Raw genomic sequence first — 14,978 nt, 5'->3', positions numbered from 1 at the left:
TGAGCCAGACACCAAGTTTTCCCATATAGAAGATTCTTCCCTTCTCTGTACTTTTCTCCCACTCACAATGTGAATCCATTACACTAACACTGAAAACACAACGAAAACATGCACAGCATACAATCAAATCCAAAGCAAACACGCATCTGCTCAAGTACTGCAAGAGACCTTATCTAGCTGATGACTGAAACCAAGAGGTAAGTTACCATTATCGGTTTCTTTCCTGATTAAAAGCATTGCATTCAACTGCACCCAGCTACACTTGATAATGCTTTGAAGTAGCTAGTGGCTAGTGATAAACCAGATAGAATTCACTTAACAGATCATCTTTGGGTGGAAAGTGAGGTTGGCACAGGCTTAACATTATTCTTCCAGCAAATAATTATTCTCAGTAGAACAAAAACAACTTAGAGCAGCTGCTTCCTTAACCTTTCCCTAAGTAGTACATAAGATGCCATGAACTCTCTAAAATGAACTTACCTTATCCTTTACAAACATCTACCTAAGTGACTGTAAAAAGACAATTTACCCAATCCTTCCCAATGTTTTGTTTCATTCTATTTTCATTTACATGTAAGTATTTCTTTTACTTGCCTTCAAATTACTTGTCATTCTCATATACTCTCCTATCTCTCTTCTGCCATGGCTCCAGTTTATGTCATACTCGTTTTCATTTAACAGTCCACTTCACACTACTCCACAGAGCAGTCCTTCAGGACATACTTTACTAAAGCATTTCAACCCTACTGCTGCACAAACATCACCGTGTGTTTCTGCCATTACTCGGCTATGGTGAGTAATCTAGATGCAAAGATCCGATTTGGGCTATTTCATCCTACAATATGGGAGGAAAGATGTGCCAACTGAGACACCAAAAGCTGTGTGGTCCCTATCAGTGAAGTGCTACAAGCAAGCTCTGTCTCTCTAGACTAATCAGTTCAAGCCCAACACGACGAGGGCAGACCTAAATTCGTTCCCAGTTCCCAAGCTGGCTCAGGCATCGCTGCAACACGCTCCACCCTGCAATGGGGACACCACCAACGCCTCTTCCCTAGTATATACTAGTATTCACTGGCCCCAACCTCTATTCTATTTATGCCTGTAGAATAACACTTGACAAGAGAACAAAATACTCCTCCAAGTGTATGTGGTTGGGGAGAGGAAAACTAGCATTCTTGATGGGTTTTTCTTTTTTTTTCTTTTTTTCCTTTTCTTTTTTTTTTTTTTTTTCTTCCCAAAGGTAAAAGTGTCCTTCCCTCATGCACCACAGGATAGGAACAACAGATACTCTACTCCTTCACTATACTCTGGGCTTCTCCCACACTGATTTTTTTTTTTTTTTTTTTTTTTTAACATCCAACCAGGAGAACCACTAACACTGTAATTTGCACTGGACCTGATACTAACCTAACTGTCAAGAAAGCAACAGAAGAGAGGCTAGGACAGTAATGACACATTAATTTCTGTGAAGAATTAGAAAAAAGTTTGTGACACATCAAATGTAATGTTTCAAAGCTATATTCCCTTCTGCTAATCTCATGCCATTTAAATGGATTATACTTTGACAAAACCCAGCAAGTGACCATGTGATTTTTTTAAAAAATCTGATCAACATCTTACAGTAGCTAAGCAAGCACATCCCATTCCAGCTAACCGCTATTCTTTTCACTGCAAGAGAACTCACAAAACTGTCTTCAGATCTCTCTACTGTGCGAGACAGAAGCAGCAGTGTTAGAGACAAGACTCCACCTACACCTTCACCCCTCCCTGCTCCGTTTTATGTAAGGAAAAAAAAAACCAAACCTCAATAAGGCCACACTGTCAAATATCTAACAAGCTTACACAGTATAAATCTTTTACCCTCTGTCATGTGTAACAGTACAGCAGGATAAAAATAAAGTCCTCTCATTTCAAAGTACTTCCTGACTAGTGATCAAAGAACATTAAAAAAAGGCAAGATGTTACAGGGTTTAAAAAGGGAAATGAAAACATGTGCACAGGGAGGGAAGGAGAGAGAAATGGACCATCTTTTTGATCCTTACAGTGTAGGCGCATACCTGAAAAGAAACTACTACTTCATTTTTAAATTCTATTTATAGCTTTGATCGTAAGTACCACAATTTCAAACAAATTCTCCTTTTCCCCTTGGGTCAGGGGGGTGGGGGAGGAAAGAATAAACACACACTCAAAAGCAAAATAGAAACCATTTTCCATCTCAACCAAATTTATTTCCTGAAAAACAGTCATTGTCCAACCTAAGAAAACTAAATGCTGTGGTTTGCTCAATAATCCCAGTATCTGTCCTACAACCATTCACAGCTTGCCTCATTCATATATTAGCATTCTGTGCTAACACTAATCATTCTGGCACAGCTACGCAAACAAGTTACAACGTAGTAAACATGGGCACAGCTTTGTGATGTTTTAGCTACTCTAAGATACAAGCAAAGCATGTTATGTGATATGAATATATGTAACATAGTTTACTTTTCTCCTAAAATCTTTAAGAAACCAATGTGGGTAAAGGCAGTTCCCATCACTAAGCAGTTCTTCCTTCCTTTCCTTGAATATCTAACTTCGGAGCAACTGTACAAGCTAAGACTACAAATGTACAGTTATCTGACATTAGAGGATTTTAATTTAGAACAAAAATCCATTTATCTAAACAGCTAATGCCTATGAATTTTGTGGGAATTAAAACAAAAACACACACGCATAAAGAACTTCTTTCCTTTCTTCTGTTACCCAGTTTGCCGAAGTCAGGTTCCAGCAGACTGAAGGGATTTATTTAATCAAACCCACTATTTCCCAGGAGCTCTCCAAATAATGTACCATCAAAAATTATAGTGAACAGTGTTGCCTGTACAGAATTTCTAACTAGTTGCAATGTTTTCAGCCAGATTTGAGAGAAGAAAGAAGGGTGGAGTCATACTATTGATGCCAGAACATTTTACAGAATATTTTGAAAACTGATTAGATGTCCAGGATGAACATTTTGTTCATAAAGAGACCTTAATCAAGAGCAAGTATTTCAACAATCTTACCCTGATCTTTTTTAAATCAATTTGTTGTAATGCTGACAGAAAACACATTTTGAATTTCAGCTTGCAAGACAGCAAGTTCTACTAACTCATTTTAAAATACATCGGGGAAAAAAGGCACTTCTGTGTTTCATCTTCATGCTTAAAGCATGAAGGCACTTAAAATATTTCTGAATCAGGAAAATCTTCAAGTGAGGTATATATAGTTGCCAGGAAGTCAAGCAAAATGGACAGTAAAAGACTATCAACTCAAGAAACATCAACTAGTCTAATGAAGACTAGCAAAAAAGAGCAGGGGCACGGGAGCACAATAGAGACTGTCAACCCATACATACAACCTAGATGAAACTTCTCATGAACACCCAACAGAGCCATTCATGTAACTTCAGAGCTTTGTGGTAAACAGCACTACATTCTTGTTTCAACAAGGACAGCAGAACGAAGGAAGTCCAATCTCGGGACACAGTGGCAACACACTTTAATACAGAAGGGAGGAGAATTACAGAGAAGTCCTCTCTTTAGCACCTTCAAGAACACCACAAAGCAGAAATCAGTTGATAATAGAAATTTCATGGAAACAACCAAGAAGGGGAGGGGGGGGGGGGGGGTAGCAGCAAAATGAGAACAATAAACTTCAAGTAAGAAAAATTCAGTAAACTTAAAAATACAGGTAAAAAAGGATTCCCACTAGTGACAACGTAAGGGGAAATGGCTCACAAGAATCACAAGTCCTTTAAAAATCAGGAGTGTCTCAAAGGAAGAACAGGAAAAGTAGATGCAAATTGACATAATCAAATATCACAAATACTACAGTGACCTCAAACACACAAAAAGAAGCAAAAGTAACCAGAAGAAGTCAGGTCACCAGCTGAAATAAAACATGGACATAGGGGCAGTAGCAACAAAACATTCCATAGCATATATACATCAGGGGGGAAAGCTGATTTGCAACTCAGTAGAGAAGAAGAGTTATTAACTGGCATCAAGAAGCTCTTAGTATGTCATGCTTCCTTCTACCATCCCCCCCATCGTCATTATAAAAAGGTCAGCTTCAGACAATTCGAACACATACCTACAAAGGCATACAACCAGGTTAAAACTAGTACTTTGATAAATTAAACAGTACCTGCTGTGCTGATTTGGCAGTAAGAGAACTAGCTACATCCATGTTTGAAACCGCAGAGGACAAGTGAAGTTCCATAAAGTACTGGAAAAGGCCAAAGACAGTAATTGTCTTCAAAGGGGAGGAGACTAGAGAAAGCTAGAGAGCTACAGATCCGTCATTTTAACTTTGCAATCGTCAGTAAATGCACAGAAAACAAAGGAATGAACTCAGCTTCCCGAGAAAGAAAAGCACGGGCACATATTCCCTTCCATAGAAGCAAGAGAGCGTATGAGAGCGCACTCCAAGAACGCATGAAGTCTCGCAGAAGCCAGAAGGAGCAAACCCTTGTAGCACAGGGAACATGCCTATACAGCAGAGGGAAAAGAAGAGTTTAGCAGAAAACTTTTCTGATGGTGAGAAGTGAAAGTTAAACCAGGGACTGGATGCAGTTCCTATCAGCCCCCCCCAGGAATTGGACAGGGTTGCAAGAACTGGCAAGAATCAAACTGCACTTGGTACTAACCTCAGCCCCACAGCTTGTTGGCTTTCCTATTTAGGAGAGTTACTTTACCCAAGTGAAGTATTCTTAAAAAAACAAGAACAACCCCAATTTCAGCTGCTGGCAACTTTTGGTTCTCATATGTTGACTGTTAAAAGCTACTTCCATTCTGGAGCCTAACTGCTGACCCAGGTTCCAGTCTCAGGAGTCAGAAGATATCAAAACTGATGAAATCCAAAAAAGACCTCTGCAGCAATGTTTTAAATGAATAACAATGGGACAAGGGAGTCATCATGGCTGAAAGAGACTGCTACAACACTACAAACAAGAAAAAAACAGGCTTCAGGAATTGTTTTTCGGGATAAGCCACATCTGAGAGATCTCTGAAGAACATTAAAGCTAAGTCTCACATCGTGACTGTGCCTAAGGGGATCTAGTTAAAAATGACAACTAAGTTACAGATCTAAGACTCTTAGCATTCCGCAAAAACAGACTGTAGATAGCCAATCAAGGAAGAAAATAAGAGGATGCAACTGGAGGACAAAGACTAAGTTTAAAAATGGAGCTTTACGCTCACAACTTCCCTTTGCAGTCACACATTTTTATGGCTGCCTAAAAAAAAAAAGTCATGCCAATGATTTCAATTATTTTAGCATGGCCCAAAGATGTGTGTTTTCACTGGAGCTGTAACAAGGGAAAGAGTTCTAAAGCCTCTCAGAGTCCCTGGGTAGTTTTATCCTACCAGGTTTATCCCTGATCTCTGAAAGTAAGTATAGACTGGAAAGAGACCCAAAAAAGGGGGGGGGAGATGATGTCACCCATGTCAAGGTCCTAGTGGATTACAAAGCAGTGTTAGTTCTGATATTCAGTCATGAAGATGAGATTTACAGAAGGCTTGTTCACTGTATGAAGTTCAAAATAAAACTTCAGTGGAAGAGTAAAGCTTCTATAAAGAAAAGTTGAAGGCACATGAAGAAATAAGAAACAGAAAAATCACAAACACATTATCTTTCAAAAACTGTCTGTAACTTTTAGTAGATTTCGGTAGAATTGGTGATTTTTTCCTGCGGTTCTTTGTTTCCAAGTAATGGGACATGTTTAGAGATTATTTTTTTTTGTGTAGGTTTTGGTTGGTTTGGGGGGATTTGTTTTGGTTTGGTTTTTAGTTTTGTTGTTTTTAAAAGAGATTTGCAGGAAATCTCTCACTATTTAAACCCAAAGCACCAACTCAAAGTATGTCAGCATCAGAGCCAAAATCCAGCATTCCAGGAATTCAGAGCTGCCTAACTGTGACAGAGACAGACAGACAAGAAAACAGAATGGGGGATTTTTCTGCACGCTTACTGTTAATTCAAAAGTGCTAGAGCGCTCTGTATAGAGAACCGGGGTGGGGGAGTATGAGTTCCTGAGCATTAACGATTGCTGTGAATGAAGTTCAGTAAATACAGTCAAACAAAAAGCATTACAATTTTTAATGAATCAACCAACTATCAACCTCTACCCAAAGCAAGAATTTGTGCAAATACGCTCTCCTTCAAAACTCACCATTTGATTTTATTTCTCGTACGTAGTTACTTGGAAACCACCCTGTTTTGCCATTTAGAGTTCCTTCCCACCAGCCTCCTTCTTCCACTCTTGTAACATGAATAATATCTCCTTTTGAAAAAGAAAGTTCATCTTCATTTGTCTGTTGAAAATTAAATTTTGCTCTCACCACCAACTGATGGTTGCTGTTATCTGTCATGTCCTAGTAAGTGAGAATACAAACAACAAAAAGATCATGTTAGAGATTTAAACAATTATTCCATGAACAAAACAGAAGTATCCATAAAATGGGAATGGCCTCTCCACACACAACACTCCCCACACGTTTTTACTCTAAGCATTTGTAAGGTAGGATTTGCCATTTCCAGTATTTCTGACACTTTTAATCTATGGATTTGTATCAGTCCAGGGAGTATATTGTCTTATCACAGACCCTTCAAATCAGAAGGTGGTAACAGAGCTAAAATAAAAGTAATTCTTATTTCCTAAAAAAATCAAATTCTATCTTCTATATATAGTATAAACTGAAATTGCCTTTGGCAACTACAAAGAAACAACAGCTTTACATTAGGGAGGTTTTTTTCTAAAACTTTCCGGGCTGGGAAGAGGGCAAAACTGAGTTGGGTTTAACTTAATTCTGGATATAAATAGAGTTTGCAGCTTCCCCACCACCACCACCCCATAACAGATCAGGTTGGAAGGTTCCACACCTGAATGTGCAAGTCTCCATGACCTGCCAATGGAGAAGTACAGTGTTCTTCCACAAAACCTACAAAACAGTTATGCAATTTACCTTGAATAAGTACTCACAAATCATTTGCCTCAAGATTAGCAAAGCTGCAAGTCTGCAGCATGTCAGGCTTGCAGCTGTCCATATATATATATACATACACACATATATGTATGCGCTCATCCCCTACCACAGATGTGAAGGCAGATTATTGCTCTATCGTAACACCTAAATGTTAGCAGCTACTTCTAAGAAGTCTTTCAAATTAATGATGTTCAAATTCAGCATTTTGTTCTTGGACGTCAGTTTTGAAATGCTTGAATGATGCAGATGCTCATGAGTGTTAGGACAAACTTTTATGCTAAAAAAAGCTAAATGCTTGGACAGCTTTAAATAATCCAAATACAATCCATTGCACTGGAACTGAGAGGACTATAAATCATGTCTGTCTCTATCGTAAGTACAGATCAATACCTGTATAACTAAAAGTAACTTAGTAAGGGAATGACTGTGTAAGCAATCCTAGTCAACTATCCAGATAGCAGAATTTCACCTACATGTTGTCTATATAGTTGAGAAAATTAAAAGATGTATTGCATAATGTCACTAGGATCCTGTAACATGCCAGCTTAATTCGTATCCACAGCAATCATGTTATTGTGAATTTAATAATCAGACTTTTAGTGGCTGAGAAACTGTAGGAAAATGAGGGCAAATGCAACTTTGAAAACGTGCAGAAAGCCCCAAGATACTGTAAGTCACACTGTTTGACAATTAGATCGGCATATTTTCCAACAAGTGCCTCTGCCTTAGTCCTCTGCTTGTACATCATGTGCTTTCATCTCCTATGACTGCTCAACAAGAGAAAAAGTTTTGCCTTACTAAATGGTAAAAAGCCACAAAATAAACAGCAACATTGCACACTGACATCAACTACAGTCCCTTTACTCTGCCAGGATGGCTCTCGAGTAGAGGAAACCGAGTACAAATTTGGTGAGAACAGTGAGAACAGTTCCAAACTGATCATCTACAGCAGTAAAACTAAACTAAAAACTTCCCAGGTTTGGCCACTAGCTCTCTTTCTCTGCTTCTTGTACTTCTCTGCCCCTTTGCAGCTTTCTGCAGAGCTGCTCAGATCACTGAAGTGAGAAATACTTAAAACTCTGATTACTTCAGTGATCCAGCTAGCAGCTAGTCCCACAAACAGTTGCATCAGCAAAACTGAGTGGGTTGAGAACAGCAGAGTGGGAGCTGGAATTAGTGGCCTAGGGCAAGAACTTGCACAGGCTCTGCTACCAGAGAAAACACATCAAACCACACCTAAGAAAGCTTAAGCAGAGCACTGTTTCAAGTTTCACATAGCAATCATCACATAGTTCAAAACAGCCTCCTTCAAGCATGGAAAAAGCAGTTTACAGTAGGGATCTGAACCCTCCTTGCAAACCTTTTAGTCACTAAAGCACCTTTCATCACAGTTAGTTTCAATACAGTACTCCATCCTGATTTCGGTTGTACTGTAAAATAACTGCCCATACCAGTCAGTTACCTGAAGGCTAGTTGAAGGATTCACCTTGAAACATAATAGAAAACAGGAATAACTACCAATACTGCTAACATTAAAAGTACCACCTTTGCTGAGGTTTGAGTATCTTTCAATCATTGTCCCTAATCTCAACACATGGAGAAAATGAGATTTTTGCCTTTGGAAAAGCAAGTCCTTATACCTAATAGAATTAAATAAATCCAGAAACATACTGTGTATGCAGACAACATGGAGTGGTAAGTGAGGAAAAAAATACTTAGAAGTTCACAGAAAGCTGCATGTATTTTGGAGCATTGTAAGATAAGCTGCAAAAATAGAATGTCACAGGCTTCAAATACGGAGGTGAAAAAGAGCAGTTACTTTGCTACACTATTGTTTACTTATAAATCTCGTCGAAAGAAAAAAAAAACATTAAAGAAAAATAAAAGTCACACCACAGCATGTTTCATTTCTTCTAGAACTTACCAAACTCCGATACTGTCCCTGAAAGAGTTTTGAAGTTCTACTGTGTAAAGACTGGGATCCCAGAGAATCAAAAGATTTTATCCGATGAGATGAGGGACGTGCGCATACAGAGTCACTGCCCAGCCCTATGTCTATAGGAAGGGGGGGGGAAAAAGTATATATTAGAATTTGAGAAATCTGCATGTAACTTCTGCTTACCTCTGTAAAACTCACATGCTTAAAGCAGATTTGATGTATCTGCAGTTGCTCAATAATTAAACATTAAAAAAAAATTATAGCAATAAATAATCTGAAATCCTGAGACACTGGCAGTTTCTTCTCCACACAGACAGGAAAACAGTTTGAGCTGTTTAGGAAGAGGAGGGTTAGGGTAGTACTTCTCCATTCCTACTCACTACCAGTCTATTTAAAGGTAATTAACCAGCATCATTCTAGCTAGTGGCCAAGAATTTCAAATGCATAGAACTTGCTTGAAGTAAAGCCAGCCACATCTGTTTCTCAGCTCTTCCCTCCGCCATCTCCTTCTCAATTAAAACATTCCTTCCACTGTCTTTTTTCCTGCGTTCCTTTGTCTCATCCCTTTTTTGCCAGCTAAGCTATTTCTTCGTCTTTGGAGGGAGGGGGAGGGATAGGAGGAGTAGAAAGGAAGCAAGCTGCTTGTTCAAAAAAAACCCACCACCCTCCCAAAACCTCTCCCCTCTTTCATATGTCTCTACTCCAAGCAGCACGCCCATTTGAGCTCTTCATCCCAAGGGCGGCCGTCGGGGTGCCGCTGGGGTCCCTGTGGGCTAGGGACCATCAAGGGAGCGGCAGGGCAGGGCTCATCCCACCGCCCCAGTCCTGGACGCTGGACACCTCCCTGCGGACGGGACGCGGGGTGTCCCCACGGGGATTAGCAGGCCACGGCCAGGCAGGGGCCCGGCTGCACTGAAAGTGGCTCCCAGGGGCCGGGGTCAGCGCTGGCCGCAGCCTCCCCGCAGCGTTGCAGCAGGACGGGGTTGCTCCTGGCCGCGCCAGCGCCCCGGTCCGGTCCTCGCAGCCGGACCCCAGGAGGGGCACGCTCCCAGGGTCCTCTCGCAGGGGACATGTTACAGCAGGCAAAGGTTGCTCCTTCGCACGAGTACGGCGACTCATTCCTTTTCCTCGTGTCTTCCCACGTACAAGGAAATCATTCGGTGAGCATTTGAGCTTCAAGGAGCCCTGAAAGCAATGCGGTATTTTGTGTCCCAAACTTTGGTCTTTTCACTAGACTACGTAAGCCTCGCAACTGCTCTCCTGGGTTTTATGCCTCTATTACTCTCTTTCCTAGGAGTCTGCTTTGCTTCCAGCCCTTGACCTCCGTATCAGAGGTACATGCACACAACTACAGTCTCCTATTAGTTACTTCCAGACTAATGCAGACCATGACTATGCAAATCCAAGTTATTTTTGGTCCAAGGGAAATGACACATACAGGCTCAGTTCCATGAGGAGACTGGTGAACAAGGTGTATCTGCCGTTCCACGTCAAACCTGAATGGACAACTCAATTCATCGTAACTGAAAAGCCTTTCAAATTCAACATCCAACAGCAGCCGAGATGCAGGAGGAGGGAAAGGGTTTGAGAGATTGACAACAAGCACAAAAGTGTTGACAAAGGATGCTCCAAGTCCGCAGTGACTGAGCAGACAACACCCTCCTCAGGTGCATCTTTTTAAGTGAGTCATTGTTATCCTTCAAAAATCATTATCCTTCAAAAAAACCCCAACCTATAAATACATACTCCCTAGTCAAACAATATGAATAGTTCTAATATTGTACTAAGTTGCATATTTTGTATGGACAGTATCATTACACATTGAAGTCATAAAAGATGTCACCTTTGTGAAACTGCTTTCCTAAACACATTTAAAGGCCACTGTATTAATATAAACACTGATGATTATGGTCCATTAGAGAAAGGACATGAGTCTTTGTTTTCACAGACTGCCAGGAGAGAAATGTTACTATATCATGGGCCTCATTTGTAAATCGTAACTTTATGGCTAACTCTAATGCTCCCCAAAACTTTGAAGTTGCCATAACCATCAGTAACTAATAGAACTTAAGGATTAAAATTAACCTGAAACATCTCCACGTCCAGCTTGCTCTGTTTCCTAACTGCAGCCAAGTAGAAGAACAGACACGCCACCAAATCCAGCATTATACCTCGACACAGTTCACCCAGGAAAACAGGATCAGGTTGACTTATGGCACTGTGTTGCAGCCTCTGGGCAACCCTAAAACACACTACCTAGAATTTAAGTGTGGCCTGATTCCTGAAATTTTCTATCACACAACAGCAAAGCTAATACACCAACACCAGAGCACCTTTTGAGGCCTGAATTAGAAACTGCATGTGTTTGAGCTGAAAAGAAGGAAAATTATTACAAACAAATCACATGCAAATTGCAAGTATTTTTACCAATAATATGTGAATACTTTTAAATCAATTTGAACTTTTGATATATTTAAAAGACTTGCAGACACCATGTATCCATTAAAGTTTCCATTACAATACCAAATAAACATGTTCAATTAATTTCTCAATGGGATTATTGTCAGGAAAAATTCAACCCTGCTGCTAAAAACTCAAGAATCTTGAGTGGCAACAGAATGCATGTTTGACAAATATTAATTTGGTAATTTTCTCTGAAGCTTCACTTTTCCATCCATCCAAAGATTTCCAGGGTTTGTAACACTCTTTCTTCTTCTCTACCACTACCTCAACTTCCCTATATCAGTTCTTCTCCCCTCATCTGTCTAAAAACAGCAACTTGATCCCACCCCTCCTGAAATTAAGAATTTAATGGAGCGTATATCCATAGCAGTCTTTCACCAGTCTTCATGCTCATTACTCGCACTCCTTCCATTGCAGAAAAGCCCATCTTGGAAGAACCGGAAATTCTTGCAGACCCAGATGGGGATCTGAAAGCCATCTTCTAATACTAGAGTAGGGAGACAGAGTCTACAACGCCTTCTACACAGTCACCCAATTCAAGAACATTGGAAGAACAGTTGGTCAGGAAGACTTATGCAGCTCTGTTTGCTCTTAGGAATGAGGCAACACCACAGTTTGCACGTAGGTTTGATTTTTGGTTTCCATACCACTACCACCCCCCCAAAGAAAGGGATCAGCCTGGGTCCTTTCTAAGCCAGCTGCAATTGTGGCTTTTTTATGTGGGTATTAATCTATCAATGTCTGGACCAAACAGCCGCACTTTTTCTCCCCTTTCAATACAGCTATGGTCTGTGTACAGCAGCTTTAAAGATGTACTGAAATGGTCTACGTTTGCACTTGCAGTTAAGATGAAAAGCAGTATCTTCAACTGGTCTAAGTAGCTTCAAAGTCGTCAATGGTATAACTCCATGCCCATTCATTAGCTCTAAGAATTTGGTTGTAAAACTCACTCCTATGGGGTGTTTTCTGATACAAGAAGAAAAAAAGCCACAAAAAAAATCCTCTGTTGTAATGGACCAGAGGAGTGTTATAGAAGTGACAAGATACTTACCATATTGCGATTAAACGAAAGAACACTGATCCACCACTGACTTTTCTATCAGCTTCCTTTTCCTCCTCACATAAAAACTGACAAGTATGGTTCATTTTTAAATATGTTCTTTCTCCCACCAGACTCTAACCTGATGGCCATTACTGGAACTTGCTGCTGACAGTGTAAAGCCCCAGCCTGGAGCAGAAAGAAGCCAAAAAGGGCCACCAATGCTAACATTTTTTCATTGTCCTTGGGTCCAGTTGGCATCGTTTAGCACAGTCTCACCCTACAATGAAGCACTGACACCTATCACCTGTGTGCTATTTCTACAGCTCTCTCCCTCCCACCAAAGAACTTGAGGTGGGTGGTTTGAGACTTCTAGCTGCTACCTAAATGAAACACGCGTGGCTTCAGGTATCGAAGACGTTGGCTATCCTTTTGTTATTGTCAAGAAAGGATGGTGCTGGGGAATGGAGAGTGGGGAGGGAACGACAAAAAACCTTGACAAAATTGTTCAAACATGGGAATGACAGAGTGAAGCAAAAGTCAACTTTAGTATTTCAAACAGGGGGGAAAAAAAACCAACCCCCAAAAAACAACCAAAAATCCCCAGGCCCTTTTCTAAGAATTCTTGCCAGCTAAAAGGCTCAGTTTCAGCTCCACTGCAAAGCTTTCTTCTACAGAAGAGGAGACTAGAGAACCCAGAGAGGCCACTGCCAAAGTCTTAACAACATGAACTGCCACAAAAACTCTTCTACAACACTGTGCATCTTCATTTTATCATGCGCATAGGAACAGGTATAAATATACACTGATGCAAGTTGAAGGTAATTGTAAGCAAGCACCAAGACAGAGCAGAGTCTACTCACCTGCAGTCACCTTATTTAAAGCCACGAGAGAGCTGAGAACTTTGCTGAAATTCTGTCCCTGATACAGGTCATTTGCATCAAAAGTCTGAAAACAAAAGAACAAGCAGTAAGTCATAGAAACAAGCCTTTAAACTAATCATTTCTATGCTACCGTGCAAACCATGACTGTAGAATCTATTGCCTGATAAAGGTATCAGTCTTTCAGTGGCTGCTAAAGACCAGTAAAACTCTGGGGGTTCCCCCACTACCCTTTTTTTTTTTTTAATTAAAAAAAAAAATTCATTTTTAAATAGAAAGAGAATATAGAAACAGCTGCATTTGGGAAAAACTGAAGAACATAAGCTAAAAATACCAAGTATCATTTAAATTACAAGGAAGTTGAATAAAACATAATTATCAGAAGATAGAAGCTTTCCTCAGACATTTTGGCCAAAGAAGTTACTGGGTGCCATTACTCTTGGCATACTCTTCTTTTTCTGTAGCAGCTCACAGGCACTGTACCTTATTATTTATAAAGTACTTTCAAAATTACTACAAGTACTTTAAAAAGCACAACAACAACGTACATGCTATCTCTTTATTCTACAAGACACAGAGGAAAGCAGCACTCCTGAAAATCAATAAATTTTACAAAGAGTGAAGTTGCTGGATAGGTTAGATGGAAAATGAGGTTTGGGAAGGGGAGGGATGAAAGCTGAGGGTTATTTTATTTTTATTTTTTAACTGTGGGAAAGAGATCCAAACCTCAAACTATCTTGTAGAAAACACTCCAGTAACTTTCAAGCACCGGGTGATGATATTAAACATCTGGATTTTCAGGGGGAAAAGAGGAGATTAAAAAAAAAAAAAAAAAAAACAGAGAGAGAGACCCATAATATTTGCCTGAGGTAATGGAAACACTCATCCAAAGTCTCATGAAAATAGCTCTTACAATAGATTCTGCATAGGTCGAAAGCAGTCACAGTACTCCCTTGTACAAGACTAAAAAGAGGACAATAAAAGACAGCTATCACAGTTGTTCCAACTGATTTAAGAAACAGAAAGAGATTTAGTTTCCCACAGCGTAGCAGTTTTCATCTAAAAAGTCAACAAAAACCTGTTTATTTTCCTGATAACAGACCCATCCCACAGGCACTATCAGAAAGTCTGGACCTCAGAAAGCAGCCTTCAGAGGCAGGAGAGGAAAAACCCATATTCCCAGGGGAGAAGAGAGAAAGGGACAAAGGAAGGCTAGCTGAATCCAAGAGAAATGAAAATTTTCATGAAAGCTATCTAAAGTAACCACAGAAGGGGCTGCCAGATCAGTTGTGACTAGTTATGTGATATACTGACAAAGGTAGAGCACATTTAGAAAAAATTTAATGACAGTATTATTCAGCAAGGAAAAAAAATCTCCCAAAGCATTTACAGTATTTAAGGTACTTGCATATTTTAACATGCACATTTTTGCCCCTCAGACTGAGGATCATCTCCGGTCCCAGCAAGCAGCAGTTCTACCTCGGCTGTTCAGGTGCCAACATCTCTCAAGCTCAGGTAGTGCGTATACAGCTCAGAAGAGCAATGCCACAAAGCAGATGCAGAATCAAGCAGAGGCAAACACTAATATGCTCCAAGCAGTTACCACTCACATAAAATAAGTCAAGTAAGTATTTCATTGAGTTTCACTGGGC

At 40.1% G+C, this 14,978-nt stretch overlaps 1 protein-coding gene across 6 annotated transcripts in view; it reads right to left on the bottom strand.

The window, feature by feature from the left end:
* The window catches only part of ARHGEF7 (Rho guanine nucleotide exchange factor 7), a 127,019-nt gene that overhangs the window by 63,763 nt on the left and 48,278 nt on the right, over nucleotides 1–14,978 (bottom strand). For all 6 annotated transcript variants that reach the window (XM_075057452.1, XM_075057453.1, XM_075057447.1 and 3 more), the window contains 3 exons: nucleotides 13,309–13,393; nucleotides 8,929–9,059; nucleotides 6,191–6,392 (listed from right to left, as the gene is read on the bottom strand). In XM_075057452.1, coding sequence (XP_074913553.1) covers nucleotides 6,191–6,389 — 199 coding nt within the window. In that variant the 5' untranslated portion in view covers nucleotides 6,390–6,392; nucleotides 8,929–9,059; nucleotides 13,309–13,393. The remainder of the gene's footprint in view (nucleotides 1–6,190; nucleotides 6,393–8,928; nucleotides 9,060–13,308; nucleotides 13,394–14,978) is intronic.

This window comes from Buteo buteo, chromosome 25 (genome assembly GCF_964188355.1).
Source record: "Buteo buteo chromosome 25, bButBut1.hap1.1, whole genome shotgun sequence".
Lineage (NCBI taxonomy): Eukaryota > Metazoa > Chordata > Aves > Accipitriformes > Accipitridae > Buteo > Buteo buteo.
This window is presented reverse-complemented; position numbering and strand designations above follow the sequence as displayed.